The sequence below is a fragment of the Astyanax mexicanus genome, chromosome 5, assembly GCF_023375975.1.
Source record: "Astyanax mexicanus isolate ESR-SI-001 chromosome 5, AstMex3_surface, whole genome shotgun sequence".
NCBI classification, from domain to species: Eukaryota; Metazoa; Chordata; class Actinopteri; order Characiformes; family Acestrorhamphidae; genus Astyanax; species Astyanax mexicanus.
In genome coordinates, this window is record NC_064412.1 from 25,267,330 (window position 1) to 25,283,904 (window position 16,575).

General features: G+C 39.6%; 1 protein-coding gene across 23 annotated transcripts in view; it reads left to right on the top strand.

Moving 5' to 3' along the window:
- The window catches only part of dlg1a (discs large MAGUK scaffold protein 1a), a 187,068-nt gene that overhangs the window by 85,827 nt on the left and 84,666 nt on the right, over positions 1-16,575 (top strand). The window contains exons 1-2 of one of the 23 annotated variants that reach the window (XM_022675151.2): positions 7,446-7,848; positions 8,724-8,983. The exons of 17 other annotated variants lie outside the window; for them this stretch is intronic. In XM_022675151.2, the coding sequence (XP_022530872.1) occupies positions 8,768-8,983 (216 nt within the window). In that variant the 5' untranslated portion in view covers positions 7,446-7,848; positions 8,724-8,767. Of the gene's footprint in view, positions 1-7,445; positions 8,984-16,575 lie in introns of those variants that run through there. 5 more of the 23 variants (XM_022675148.2, XM_015605558.3, XM_022675153.2 and 2 more) reach the window with 5 other exon arrangements.

Here is a 16,575-nt window from a genome sequence, read left to right on the forward strand (position 1 = left end):
ACCTTTTTTATTACTATGAAAATGTATATATAGACATTTTAGTTTAAATATTAATATGTTTAAATGTCTTAAATATATAAAACAAATAGAATAAAACCTTATCATGCATGTTTATAGACTGTTCTTGCTAATAATAACATAATGGACGATACTTAGGTCAGAAGAAATTATTCTGTTGTGCGATAAGTCGATAAAGTAATTACCGTGACAGGCCTAATTTAACATGCTGTGCTGGTATCATCAACTCATTAGGCAAATTGCATTCACTCTGGTCTCCCATGTTCTGGCTAGCTCTCTACATTATTAGGATATTAATTACAGTCCAGTTTCTTAATCACAGGACCCCAGTGATTCTCTCAGAATGTTGAATAGGTTTGATGTGATGATTAGAAATATAGCTTAGCTTCTACCTGTGTGTCATTTAGATAAGAAGACTGTAAATCTAAGTCATATCTTTGTGGTTTAAGTGTGATTTTAGGGTTCAGGAGGGCTGTTTACTGGAAAGAACCTGACAGTACAGTACAGTACAGTACGTATCGTGATACAGAGTTTACACGATGTACAGTACAGGGCTGGGTGCTATAATTAAATACGATATATATATATAAGTTGAGACAATATTGTTTATATTGATATCGAGTATGTGTGTTGTGTTCCATTTAGCTCTAAATGTTCTCCTTTCACAGACTGATCTTTCCATCTCCATATATCTTATGTTCATCTACCGCTGAATGTAATTAAAAGTGCTTGTATAACAGTTGGAACATGTCTTTTTGTTATTACCTTACGGGATAAAAAAAATCGCTCAGCCCTACTACAATATATAGATAGATAAATGATAAATTGTAATAACTAAGAAAAGTAAGCATAATTTGTATAATGACCTTTTCGCCAGATAATCACAATGACCAATATTGAGGTTAGCCAAAATTATTTGTCTGTATCTTGTTTAATAAGTTAATAGTGTATTTACTGTGACTGGTCTAACAATATATTGTGATGACAGGTTTAGGAAACTGCCCTAATATTAACACACACCTTTATATCTAAAAATAAGAAAATATAAGAAATAAACAACATAAAAAAATAAATGTTTGTTTAAATGCAATCAGAACTGTGGGAAAATTGTATAAAGTTTCTTACAGCACTTTATCCATCATTTTAACTTGTGGAGTCCCTAAGTGACATACACTGAACATCCTGAAAGCATCACAAGACAGTGCGTGAATGTGTGTTCTTTCATCTCACTTTGTTTACTAAATGTAGGAGTGCTGGTAGGAGTAGGTTAGTGCTAGAGAAAAAAATGGTTAATTTTAAAAGTGGATTTTTTTTTCTTCTATAGATCTGTTTTAACCGTTTGAACAATTAAATATTTTTTTATTAAAAGTTTTACATTCCATATAACTTGTTCTGACATGATTTCTAGAGTACGATGTTAAAATACCAATTATGAAATTGTTGCCATTTGTTACATGCAGATTTTTATCTTAAAATATTTATTTTGAATATTTGTGCCCACGATAAGAGAAAAAAAAACATGAATGAAGTGTCTAGTAATTTGCTGATTTTGATGATTGTTCTGTAAAATAAAAAGTAATTTTTTTTTTTTGGCTAATACATAGCTTTCTCATATATTTTGGTTGGATTTTGAATGCCACTGTCTTTGTCACTTCTTTCCTTTCTGCTCTACTTCGCACATCATAACTGAAACGGAGTCATATGTTTGGAGATAATGTGGCGGGGGCTTCGGGGCACTAAGTGCATTAGTTCTGTTCAGCCATACTAAGTAAATGGGACCTGGAGGAAAAGTCGTTTCTGCTACAGACTGGCCTGAATTCTAATAAGATGGTTGGGTTTGCTGTAGTCTTGCTCCTACTACATGTTGTAGTAAAGTACTTCAATAACTTCTCACTTATCTAGTGTTTCTGTCTTTAATTGGCCTGTTAACGTTCTATCTCATTGTGGTACCGCACCGTCCATTCCCCTTGCTCCTCTGAAGTAACTGCGGTTTACCATCTTCGCTTAGTGCTTATAAGTGGCCCATTAGAGCATGGGCGTTTGTGAAGTTCCATGGAACTCGGACTGAAGTATTTGGAGCACTTATCTGTAATGCCTGCGCAGTCATTAAGTTAATGTGTTCCTCCATTAGCATGGCGATGCTGGAGTCTCAAGTTTAAATGAAGAAGAAGCCATGCTTGTCCTCAGCTTTGCCAAGGCACTGACTTCTAACACTCAACATCGATTAAGACTTTCCCGGTTTCCCCAGGTTTTCCCACCTCATTGAACAATTGTTGCTTGTCCCAACCTTCCCAGCTTGCCACAGGTTTCCCAAATTGCCTCAGCCTTTTTAGCCTCTCTCAGCCCAACCTCTCCAAACAGTCCCAGTTTGCCCAAGCCTCCCTAGTCCATAGCCTTTCTGAACTGCTCCATCCTTCCCGACTTACCCCAAGGCTTCCCGACTTGGCCCAGCCTTAAAGATTTGCCTCAGACTTCCCAATGTGTTTTGTTATTTCTGTCTTGCCCCAACCATCCCAGCTTGCTGCCCTCTCTCAGGCTTACTGGCTTGCTTCAGGCTTCAAAATTTGTCTCAGACTTCACAAACTTTACCATCATTTATGGCTTGCCCCAACAATCCTAATTTTCTGGCCTCTCTCGGGTTTCCTGACTTGCCCCAAGCTTCAAGACTTGCCCCAGGCTTCCTTACTTGCTCACGCCTTTCTTACCTCTCCCAGCCTTCCCAGTCTCTCACAGCCTTCCAGATTTGCCACAGACTTCCCAAACTTTTCCAACATTTCTGGCTTGCCCTAGCCATTCCTGCTTCCCACAGATTTCCTGGCTTCTTTTAGGCTTCCTGACTTGCCCCAGGCTTCCTATCTTGCCCCAAGCTTCCAGACTTTCCTTAGCCTTTCTGACTTGCCCGAGCCTTCTCAGCCTCTCCAAGTCTTCCCAGTCTCCCAGCCATCATAATTTGCTTCAGGATTTTTGATTTGCCCCAGGCTCCCAGACTTGCTCAAAAATTCTCGTTCTCTGCTCTTCTCTTCTCATTATTTCTCCTGGATGCCGGCTCATCCTTCCTGTGTCAGTCTGACTGAGGAGAAAGAAGTGGAGGACTCCTGGGGAGGGGAGGAGGGGCGAGGCAGCGTTTGTGAAAAATGAGCAGTGTCACTCCGGGGGAATCGAACGGAGCAGGATTTAGAGTCCTCGGCAGTCAGCATGCGTGTGCAAGTTTCCTGACTGGATGCGGATGGGTCGGACGCTTGCAGATTGTACTGTGGGATCCCTCAGGAGAAAAGTTTGGGTCGGTGCAGAGAAGAGCTGAGCTCTTCAAGTCTCAGCTGCTGCTGGACCTGTGCACTAGCACGATAGCTGGTGACATGCTCACCTCTGTCTGGTTTCGGATGAGGAGCTTGAGGAGGCACGGGAGGCTGCAGCTGCGGTTGTTGGTGGGTAGGCGGCATCAGATGTTGGAGGCATCTTTTGGGAATGCTACGTTTGCTCCATGTGAACTATCTTTGGGCTTTGCCTAGAAATCACCTCCAAGGATGGAGGAAATTATAATTAACATTTTTTCGTGTTAGCTTGTGACTTGTAACAATCTGTATTTGCTTTATTCTTGTAGATTGTTTATGGTGCTACTTGTGTTAGAATGACTGTAGGTTTGCTGATTACTTTTGCTGGAGTATCTGCTTAATTCTCTCAATTAATTTATTCTCATTTTTTGCAGCTATGTTTTTTTTTTCAGTGTCCTACAATAACAGTGTATATTAAGTATTATTTCAGGGCACATTGAGCATAGAAGCTTACTTTGAAATTGGCTAAACAGAATCAGAACAGGGACTTAAGCTTAGTTCAAAGTGAAAATTTTGGTCAGTTTAAAAAGACTGTGCTTCTATTAGTGTTGCTAGGCCCAATTCAATTTCTCTTTTGTACCCCTGCCGCTTGTTTTCGAGTGTAAATCCTTGGAACCGAGTTACAAAGGAAAGGGTTGAAATACAGATTTATAGCTAGCTAACAGTGTAGCGTTTAGCTTAGCAACCTAGCTGCTGTTTAACTAGTTAACTTTAGGGCATTGTATGTCTTCAGAAAGGGGGCAGGTGGTGCAGAAATTAAGTATTATTGTCCATTCATTAATTCCTCTGTGATGGGGAGCTAAAATCAGCTTTTATTTTTTTTTTTTTTTTTTTTTTTTTTAATCTGTTATCCATTTCAGCTTAAATTCTGCAACCTCTTGGACCATTTAAGGTGGAACAGGAAAGTTAGCTTGCTCCTGAGACTAACTAAAAGCTATTTTTTATGCTTGTTATGAAAAGAATGGCCCCAAAACTTTAAATCATGATAATAATACTTTTTGACATGGGAAAAACTTTAAAATTTGTGGATTTCTTTGGTTGCTTGTGCCACTATCTTGCCAATGATGCCAATGATTCTAGCACTCTGTTTTGAGTGTCCCTCTGAAAAAATAATTTGAAGGGTCATGTAGGTCTAACACTCCCCCTACCCCTTCAGCCTAACAAGAATTGGGACACCCTAGCCCTAGAAGTGCACGTACAAAACAGAGGGGTAGGGCTAAGTTGTAGTGGTAGCATAGAGGTGGAATGGGACTGGGCATATGTCAGGAAAGACAAGTGTTCAAAAATCTGTGAAATTTAGGCTCGTTTCTGTCCTTGTTTACTGCCAGAATTCACTTGGCCCAGAGGCTGAAATCTTAAGCTAGTGGCAGGGCCGTTCAGAAGCACTTTGTCCTTGCTTTGTGTTATTGATTGATTGCTGTGAACGCTGTAGGTTGGGAGAGGAGGTGCCGAGGGACTCAGGGACCAGGCAGGAGGCAGTACACAAAAAGGGGCAGCGTCTGGACCAGAACGACCTTTCTTTTTTATAAGCGGACTGTTAGTGGACCTTTTGGTGGACGATATGTGCATGTGCTGTCTGGAGAGAACGGACAGACAGATTAAAGCATAAACTGACTGAAGTGTTTCTCCAGGGATGTCTAGATCCACTATAACTTCATTCAACAATTCAGTATAAAGAGACTTGTCCTCGTCACACCTCAGTGGTTATCTTGTTTGCATGAAGAAAATGACTGCCTTGTGTTTGAAGCATACGTCCCTTTCCCGAAACTCGGAGCACAACCTTTTCTAATTTAAAGCTTGACCATTCTCAAGCACACAGTGCCATTCTTTTTACTACTGTTATTATTGATAAAGAAAATGTACAGGAGCTGCCATTAGCATGACATTTTGTTTTATTTACTTGTAACTTGAAGGAATAGCAACTGTAGCAGTATTTGTAACTGTATTTAACTCTGGTAAGACTGGAGGAAGGGCAGGATTGTGTTCAGAATGTGAGTGAAGATCCTCATGCACTTGCTGAGGTTATTTAACACCGCCCATGTGTGTTTACAGTGTGTTGCCACACGGTATCAGGGCATCAGGGTACCAGTCACCGCTGAATCAGTGAGTCCGCGGAAGCACGCTCATGAAATATAAATGATCAGTGGTTTTATTTAATTGGAATTGAATTATTGAATGTTTCCATTACAGATTTGATCAAATTTGTATGTGAAGAAATCATATGCACATTATATGCATTGCTGGCATCAGCTTAGACCACTGTTCCATCTGAATATACCTACCAGACAAGTGCGGATAATCAGGCGTCCCTGACCTCCTGTGACCTCCTGATTTAAGCTTTAATTTAAGCTTAAAGTAAGAGCTGATGATTGGCACTACAGTTTACACTATAGTTTATAGATTAGTATTATAGTTTGAAACCGCTGTATTTTTGTTTATATAATATGCCTCCTTTTCAGTAAACATATTGAAACATTTCTGTTATATTGAATTTATAAAAAAATAAAAAAAGATTTATATATTTATATATTAAAGTATATTTATATACTTTTACAGGTTATATCATTTGGTCTGTCACGATAACTATTTTTTTGGCTTAACATACCATATACAGCTCTGGAAAAAATTAAGAGACCACTTCAGTTTTTGAATCAGTTTCTCTGATTTTGCTATGTATTTGAATAAAATGAACATTGTGGTTTTATTCTATAAATCATTTTGTTATTCTTATTCTTATTATTATTATTATTATTGATATTATTTAAGCTTTAAAACACATCTGACCATATGCCACCATACATCACAAAAATAACACACCCAAATCCCTCCATGAACCAAGCTAAGACAATAAAGTAAAAAACGTTTCCTCTTGGCTTTAGCTCCCCTCAAACATACCAGTATTTTAATTGACACCACTGATATAAATATAATTGCATTTTACATTTCTTAAATTCATTATTTTATTTGCAATTAAATATCCACAAAAAAAATGTGTCTTATGAAGAACAAGTGCGATTAATCGCAGTAAATCATACAATATTGTTGTGGTTTTTAAGCTATCCTTGTTTCTGGTTTTCTTCACTTTTGTTTTTTCCTTTATCTGTCTTTTTTTACTATTTTATTTTATTTTATTTTTTTTGCTTTTAGTTATTACTTATTTAAGTAGGTCTGTTTTACATGTTAAGTTAGTTTTATTTATTCACCCGCTATTGCCTTTTGATTTATAATTTTTATTATCTTTAATTTTCTTACATGATTAGAGTTTAAGATTCCTACTTTTTATCTTTATTTTGTTTCATATCTTATTTTATAATAAATATCGTACTAAAATGATGCTGGATCTTCTCTGTTCTATGAAATGAGGGCCACTCTCAATGTACTTTGAGTTTAAATAAAGGTATGTTTGATCAATCTTAGTAGTGAGAGCCCATTAATATGATTGGGCTGGACTTCGATTAAAAAACAGTAGTTTTAATTAAATTATTGCTGTTTTTTTTATTTTGTCATGTTTAGAACATGTATATTCCAATGTCTAAATATAAAAAAAAACATGCTGTTAAAAAAAAAAGATGTAAAGCATTGTTATGCAATCATCATATTTTGAAAAATAGTTATGGTAACAGGCCTCAGTCTCAATGTATCTCAATAGGCAGAACATTGTTTAATGCAAATTTATTAATATGACGCATCAGTATGTGGCTCAGTGACAGTATGTCAGATACCTATTTTTTTTTTTTTTACGTATACCTGTATTAATTTTAACATATTACATAATTTTATCCATGATGGCTCTATCTAAAGCATTTATTAAGCTCTGGGATTGGATGTATTGTTCTGCTGTGGACCGTATACCATTTATAGCATAGCGAATGTTTTTTTTCTTTCTTCCGTGCCCTCGAGATAATTGATGTGTTCAGTTTGAGCCGATGGTGAGCATCAATTTGTGCTTGTGCTCTTCTTGAGCGTATTCAGATTGAGGAGAAGGCAGAGCACACAAGCTCTGTGGGCTTGCTTGCTTTATTTGATGTGAAAGCTGTTGCCATGGTTTTGGTCCTGGGGGAATAGAAGCACAAGCTGTGACAATGTCTGTTACCTCATTTGACACCTGTGGCACACCTTGGATAGTTTCTGCCGGCACACAGCCGCCTTCAGCGGGGCTCGGATGCGGAGGATCAGCTCGGCGCGAGTCAGCAGGCGTTCCAGTCATATTAACATAGGCATGTGGTTATTTTAGAATTTGCTTTCTCTTTTTTTTTTCTTCTTTCTCCGCCTGTGAAGGCGCACAGCCTTTTGTCTCCCCCACACTGAATCATGTGTGTGTGTGGTAGATGGAGAGGGACTGCAGTGTGAAAACCGATCTGAATCACAAGGAGCGGCCAGGCAACATGGGATCATCATCAGCTGAATCTGGAGTGCTGACTCTCCTCTCGGATTTACCTTTCTCGCTGGATCATACTTGCCTGTTATCCTGACATTTCTTTGTCTCTTGTTGGCATTCGTGAGTATGTTCATTAGCATGAAGTTTTGGTACATACGCATTGTTCAGAAATAAGGATGGGGCTGTTAGCATGAAATGACGAGAGATTGGGGGAATTGCAAATTGATTGGGATTGATTGATTGATTGGTTTGGCTTATATGAAGTGAAAACCAAACAAACCAATCAACTTAGAGTTAGATCTGGTGATCTGCTCTCTAGAACTCTAGAATCTCCTCTCAATCTCCAGAGTAGCCATGCCTAGAAGGAGGAAGACCACAATCTCTCTTTATTCTACATGGCAGCACCCTGAATGTCGCCATTTATATTTAATGTACCCGGTAAGGCTTTCCGCTGCTCTTAAGAATGTGCTGTGATTGATACCTGCTCATGGCCAATCCAGTAGTAGCCCGAGTCCATTTAGATTAAGAATCCCTAGAGGAGTCCATGGGCTTTCGCCTGCAACACTTGCCTGATAATTGAACCCATTTCCTGCCTCTCCAAAGCTCTTAGAGTTTCCCTCATGCTGAGAGAGCTCCACATTCCCTCATTGATCCTCTCTCAGGTCTCCACTAGTCTGGAGCCACAGCCTGGGCTGGCGTGGACAGCTCGTGGGCTGCGCAGTCACCTCCGCCCTCCTTGCTCTCCTCGCTTCCCACTCTGCCTCCTGGCAGCATGAGGGCTGCTGCATGCTTGACCCGTCTTGCTTGATTAGCGCAGGAAGTTTTGTCGCTCCCCCGATCGGATGGATTTTTGGACTTGCGTTCTCAAGTTTGCTTTTGTCTTGTGGCTTGGTGAAATTCAGGAGAGGATGCTGTAACCTTACCCAGGTGCACCCTCCCTCCTCTCCTCTCTCCTGCCCCTGCCCCTACTCCTGCTCCACCTCGCCGCTTGACAGCTGTTGGAGTAGTGTTCCAGCCCTGAGGGACACAAGGCGCGGCGATGAACTACATCTTCGGTAACAGCACACTGTACCCGCGGGGCGGCCGGGCCAACACTGCCACGGGTCACGGTGCTCCGGGGTCCAAGCAGAGACAGTGGGCCAAGCGGAGCTCCAGCGAAGACCTGCCCTCGTCGTCCTCACGCTGGCAACAGTTGCTCACCTTCTTTACCCGCCGCAATGCCTTCAGCGACTGTATCACAGCTGGAGCCGGACAGGTAAACCATACCATGCCATACCATACAATACAATACCATACTACTAGAGATGTTCTACTATTTTTGTTAGTTCTACTAGGGTGTAGGGACCTTTTACTACTATGAGTAGGCCAGCTTGACAGTTGTTTACCTGAAGCTAAGTTTGTTTGATGCAGTTATCAGTATGGTTGTATGAATTTTAAAGCCTATTAACTTATGTGTGGGATGGGAAACCAACCTGTAAACTGCAATCGTTTCATTACCTTATTTTGCCTTACTGTAATGTTGTCTGTTCTATTCTAAATGAATTGACCTTACCTGTGACTTTAGCCTCCTGCCAACCCATATCTTCCTTCTAAGTTTCCAGAGTCTCGGTTTCCATCGTAATACATCTGGAAAGTTCATCTCTCTCAAGTTCTCTTCATAATGATGTCCCTCTTTATGTCATTCGTCTCTGTGCATCACCCATGACTTCTGTGTGAACGTAAAACAAGTTGTTTTGACCTGACGCTTTATCTGTATTTTCAGTGCGATCACTGTTTGCTTTCCTAATGTGATTGAAAGGGCCCATTCGTTTCATAGGCACTCTGTGAAGACTGTCGCATTGACAGGCTCTTACAGTGTACAGCAATCATTCCGGCCTCTCTGAGTAGCTGTTTCCCAATGGGACTTAAGCTCTTAGTGGGTGAATAATGACCTCGTACCTGCCGTAGCGTCTAATCATAGCGGGTAGTTAAGAGGCTGGAGCAAGGCCATCCGCTCTGGCTGGTCCCCGGCCTTGGTGGCCGGCGAGTGGACACAGAGGGGGCAGCTTCAGGAGAGCTACGCCAAGGACACATGGTCACTTATTGTGCCCATTAACGTCCGAATGCCGGCTAATAGGGTCATGCCCTGAAATGAAAGCTGGAAGAATGGAAGCGGCAACAAAGGGGTTTCCAGTCTGCTCTTTTATTCCCGCCGTCGACTCTGTTACCACAACACTATAACTTCATCTCTTTTTCATGAACACTTTTCAAAAGGCAAAAGCTGCAAGTGCCGTCAAGGACAGCTATTCAGTTCTATCTTCAGAGTGCACAGTGTGACACTGATGAGAAAGAAAAGGAGCTGTGGCTGGTCATAGCAAGTAAAAAAGCCCAGGCTTCCTTTAGAGACGGAGAACTTTTGTGCCACATCAAATATTCTGAAATAAATCTAACTTTCTCTCCATATTAAGGCTTTGAATATAGTTCGAGTGAGGTCTGCACACACATTGATGGCTTAAGTTGGTGGGGAAGCTAATAGCCCACTGTTCATGATATTAAAGAGATTTAGGCCCATGAAAACTGAAGTTCATCATGTGATGCAACTGAATGCAACTGAATGCAAGTACTTTATTTGTGTTTCAGAGGGATGGAGGCCCTAGAGAACTTGCTGCTTTTGAGGAAACATTCCTTCCTTAATTTAACATAATTGTCCACAGCTCTTTTAGGCAGTTCTCAAAAATCTACAGTGATAGGTGACATCATCTTGACATTTGCTGCGTTGAAAGGATCAGGATATCAGCTACAATTTTTAAAAGCCTTGCACGATATATAGTTTCAGCATCAACATTAGCCATGTCACAGGATGTTTTAACGACAAATTACATCATGGCGACATGGCACTTCTTTTATCTGTTTGATGCAAAAGGAAAATTAGCTCTGTCCTCATATGCAGTGATCCAGTTCCTGACATGGTCTTCTGCTGTTGCATTGTAGCCCATCTGCCTTAAAGTTAATTGTTAAAATTAGTAGGTATATGAGTATGTGTGTTGGCTATTGGCGGTTGGCTCTCTATTAATAGGTCTGCACAATATATAGTTTCAGCATTACCATTGCAATGTGTGGATTCACATTAGCCGTGTCGCAGCTTGTCTAAGGGCAAATTACATAAAATACGGCATTCTACGTTAGGGGTGCGCCACATCATATTGTATGCAATAATATTGGCAACATTTTTGAATATCGTGAGCAATATTATACCCTGAAAAATTGTGCTATATCACCCACCTCTAATTATCACACCAGGGTTTTTAGCAAAAGTAAAACTCACACTGTTATTATTGCCTGTTACATATCTACAAAGAGACAGATTATATCTGTCCAGTATTATTTATTTTAATTTAATCCTGGCTATGTGGAGATATTGGGAGTGCATTATTATTATCATGACATTCTGGATCATTGAATTCTGTTACAAATCTGATAAAATTCTTGTATTTTTTTAATATCTCAGTTAGGGATGTGCCATATCATATCATATGCAGTAGTGTATTCTTGAAATTACCATGTAATCATGAAAATACCATGAAATGTTGTGATATTATTTTAGGGCCATATCGCCCACCCCTGTAAAAATCTTATTTACGGTGACATACCATGACGTTGGATCTTTGAAGTCTAGTGACTTCTGGTTAAATCTGTTGAAAATTCCTGTATTGTATTCTATTTTTTTTTTAAATATTGTAATATACACTTTATTGCCAAAAGTATTCGCTCACCCATCCAAATAATTGAATTCAGGTCCCAATCACTTCCATGGAGATGTGTACAAAAGCAAACACCCAGGCATGCATACTGCTTCTACAAACATTAGTGAAAGAATGGGTCAATCTCAGGAGCTCATTGAATTCCAATGTGGTACCGTGTAAAAACGTGTAAATACCGTGAAAATATTCCTCACTATTATATATTCCACAGTCAACAGTCATTGCTATTATAACAAAAATATAGAAGTGACTGGAAACAAAATGAATTCGCTCAGGCTTAAGAGCGGATGCTGAGGTGCAGTGCATCATCAATCACTATGAACCTTAAAACTTTATGTGGCCTTCAGATCATCTCAAAAAGATACAACAGAAACCAAACACAAGACATGCGAGCAGATATTTTTGGCAATATAGCGTATATATCGCAGGAAAAATGGCAATTAACTGACATATTGCATTGCTTCAATATCAGTCAGCCCTAATTCTTAATTTGCAATGTCTCTACTCTGCCATAGTGACCAGTCATTGCAATAACAGTTCAGTATAACAGTTCAGTTATAGCAAAATAGCAAAAGAGTTTCATGCGAATAACAAAAAAACACTCTGCTGTTTCTATTTTAAATTTTTTAATCTTGTGTTTAAAGAAAAAATTTAAACAACTAAACTCTCACCGCTGAAGAGAATTCATCCGTCTGTAAGGTTTATGGCTCATTTGCAAGAAGATCTCGTTATACGAGGAGGCACTAAAGAGAATACATTTTCTTACTTCTGCTTTGAGTCAGAAATAATTGATGAGCTCGGGGATGGAGCTTGTCTTTAAATGCAAACGAAATGCCTCCTCTGAAACGTTGTGAGAAGAACACACGAGGCGATTGATGGGAAAGGATAGATGTTTGCGTTCTGTGTCACCAGTGTGCCGTGTCTGACAGATCTTTCCATTGCTAAATATACAAGACTGCAGTTTGTCTGACTGCACAGGATATATAATCAAGTTTTACAAGTTTCCGTTTCTGTATTAATGTTATAAATCCTACATTATATACATTTCTCCCATTTCATCTGGATTGGTATTGGAATGGGCAGATATGTTCAATATATGTGCGCTCACCGATCAATTTATTAGAAAGACTATACTCACGCTGGGTAGGGCATCCTTTTTTCCTGAGCAGATGCTGTGGATTCCAGAAGATGTTGGAAATAATCCTTTAAGGTTCCGGGTTATTATGGTTCTACAGATTTTGCAGGTTTACTTTCAAGCTGTGAATTCAGAATCTTTGATTATGTCCCTCCAATGTTCAGCTGTCCATCAGTTTTGGTGAGCCTGTGCTCACTGCAGCCTCAGCTTTCCGTTCTTGGCTGCTGAAAGAAGTTAAGTGGTGGTCTTCTGCTGGTGTAGCCCATCTGCCTTAAAGTTAATTGTTAAAATGAGTACATACAGTACTAATACATCTCAAAAAATTAAAATATCAGTGAAAAGTTACTTTATTTCAGTAATTCAAAGTTCAAAATGTGAAACTCAAATATTATATAGATGTATTACACACAGAGTGATCTATTTTAAGTGTTTTTTAGCTTTTGTTGTTGATGATTATGACTTACAAACAGTCAGTGTCTCAGAAAATTAGAACATTTTATTAAAAAAAACAATCAGTACTTTTGGCAGTGTGGGCAATGTGCCAAGTCCTGCTGGAAAAGCAGATGACACGGCTCTCCAAACCATCATTGACCATCAAGGGAGCAGAGTCTGGAGGAAGAGTGGAGAGACACACATTCCAAACTGCTTGAGGTCTAGTGTGAAGTTTCCACCAATCAGTGATGGTTTGGAGAGACATATCATCTGCTGGTGTTGATCCACTGTGTTATATCAAGTTTAAAGTCAGTGCAGTGTTTTCCTGAAAAATCTTACAGCACTTTATGCTTCCTTCTGCTGAAAACTTTTATGGGGATGTGGATTTCATTTTCCAGCAGGACTTGGCACACTGCCCACTCTGCCAAAAGTTACAGTCAGTCTTATATAAAATTCCAATTTTCTGAGACACTGATTTTGGGGCTTTCATAGGTTGTAAACCATAATCAACAACAATCATCAAACAATAAAATTGATCACTCTGTGTGTAGTACATCTATATAATGTGAGTTTCACATTTTGAGATGAATTACTGAAATAAAGTAACTTTTCAATGATATTCTAATTTTTTGACATGCATTGACGTATGTTTGTCTGTCTCGATAACTTAAATACTTGATTTTGTTTGGATGAGGTATTATATTGAACCAAAAATAATTGATAAACAATATTATTGTCATTATAATTATATATAACATAATTATGAAGTTAAAGCCTAAAAGCAGTGAGCTTTTTATTATTTATAACACTCACACATTGGGATTGGTTTACTCATTAAAAAACACGAATAAAGTAAAGCTACTTGCTTACTTACTCGCTCTTAATTATAAAACATATTGCGGTCAGCAAAAAATGTAGTTGTCATGTCTGTATATTTTATAGCTTGGTCTGATATTGATATGGATGCATTATTTATTTGTATGATCTTGAAGTAGCACATGATGTTCTGTATAGGTTGCAATAGTCGTTGTTTAACACTGATAGGTCTTAAACTTGGTTATTAGCCAGTTGCATCTTTAACCTAACAGCTATCTGAAGCTGAATCTCACCATCTGTCTCTATTGTGCTTTTGTAGTAGGTGATAGGTGAGCTACTTGCTTAAACATAAAACATATTGACATCAGCAAAAATAGTTGTCAGGCGTATATGGACTTATTTGTATAATAAGTCAATAACTATTAGGTAATTATCTTATCATGACAGGCCTGCGGAGTCCCTAGTAGTTTGGTTTTGATATACTGTAGATTAGGGCTGAATGATTAATCGTTTTGTAATTGAAATCACGATTTGAATGGACGCAGGAGTTGATATTAGAATTAATCAATAGTGTGCAAGCATGTGTGTGTAAAGATGCAGTTTGCACTTCCAGAGACTAGTTTCGATAATGTGGCACGTGTGCTGTGACGTCACTGCATTTGAGTGCTGGGAATCGTAGTCTTTGGGCACAAAATCACTCCTATGCTCAGCAGGAAAGAATGGATGTGCAAAATGAAGCATAAAATGTCTTAATATTTATGTTTTATCATTTAGTTCTGTCCAATAATAAATAAAAGCTGTGACACTTTAATAACACTTCTGAGAACCCTAGGAATATTTAATGTGGAAAGATGTTTCTAATTATATTTGATAGATATGTCAACCACCGATATATGTTTAGGGTTTAATGGATTAAAAATAATCACAATTTAAATCGCAATATTCTGTAGGTCCATGGTTTATTTGCATGTTCTTGAATTAGGACATGGTGTTCTATCTAGGTTGCAGTTGTCTGTTGTTTAACACCGATCGCCTTCCTTTCTCTAACTTGGTTATCAGCCAGTTGCACCTTTAACCTAGCAGCTATCTGAAGCTGAATCTCACCGTCAGTCCCTATTGTACTTGCTCATGCAGATCTATTTCTGGCAGAGGCATCCCTGCAGTGCTACTACTGAGCTCCTCCAACCAGAACCCTCCCACAGCAAGCTGCCGTACAGCTTCGAGCCTCTGCCTCTACTCTATATTACTCTCAGCTTTCAGCTTTATTATGGGAGAACTGGATTGAGTTGAATTGCACAGTGAATTTGTACTGTGTTGTGTTGTGATGTGGGTGGGCAACACTTATTGGTATTGGTTAAGCAGTGGCTGCTGCAGTTTTAAACATACTGAACTGTCTGTCTGTCTGTCTGTCTTTCTTTTTTTATTGGGTTTGAATGTTCTTGTATAATAAGGCACACTTAAAAGTGCTCTGTAATAGTGAGCATTTTCCTCATATCTAAAAATTAATTTGAGTTATCAGATTTCCAGCTCGTCGTCAGGCATGCATGAGCCGCTTTGGTCCTGAGGAGGTGCGTAACCTTCTGCGATGTGCAGAAGGAGAAGGCAGGACTCGAAGCTGCGGCTTCAGCTGTTGCCATGGTGTTGCCATGGCGATCGGCAAGCAAGGAAATGCAGTCACGTGGCGGCACTTGTTTATTTATTTCTCTTATCTGTTGAATGCAGCGTTCTGAGCGACGCCGTGTGTTGCGTGCCCTTGCTGTTGGCCCGGTGGAATCAGATGGGTCGGTCCCAGGTCCATCGTCTCCATCGCGGCCCACCAGCTGTTGCCTGTAAGCCTCTGCCTGTTAACCCCCGGTGGTCTGGGCTGGGGCAAAAAAAAAGAGGGGTACGCTTCAACAGTGATGGTTCTCGCAAGGTCACCAGGGATTAGAATGGATTTAGGATGCTTTTTTTTTTTCCTGGCAGAAGAAGAACCATACCTCGATAATGTATCATTGCCATCTCAGCTGGCTGGGGGCGTTAAAGGAGAGCGAGCTGTGGGCTGAGTAGAAAAGAACCTTCGCTCAGCTATGAATCACAGCAGCAGGCGTGAACGCTCTGCTCTCCCTGCAGACAACACAAGCACGAGTGTCTCTCCCCACACAGAACACGGCACCAACACACTGACCACCTACAGCTCCCTCTCTCTCTCTTTCTCTCTCAAAGAACTGTACACCCACTCACGGCTGGTTTGTGAGCTGGTACGAGGTGTACATTGCTCTACGACCGAAGCCGTGCTGTTGTTGTCAGTGTATCGTGACCATATCCTTACAGAATGGAGAGTTTCTGCTCTGCACAGTTCCTAAAACCATAATGTCATGCTGAACCTCACCATGCGATTAAAGGAGACATCTGGTGTGAAATGGGCTTGTGGTGTAGTGAAACATTATAACAAGTATATAAACTTTTGGAAAGTCTTTTTGAAAAGCCCACCTTCATTCCGAAATGAAAAGCAGTACTTTTAGGCTTACAATGCTTCTGATAGGGGCATAGAGTTACATATGCAAAGAAATGGCATTTTTTTTTGCCATTATTTTAGGGGCATATGGGCCAGCAGGTTGCATTTTTTACACTCCTCTCATTTCTTATTAAATACAGCTCTGGAAAAAATTAAGAGACCATTTCAGTTACTGAATCAGTTCTCTGATTTTGCTATTTATAGGTTTATGTTTGAGTAAAATGAAC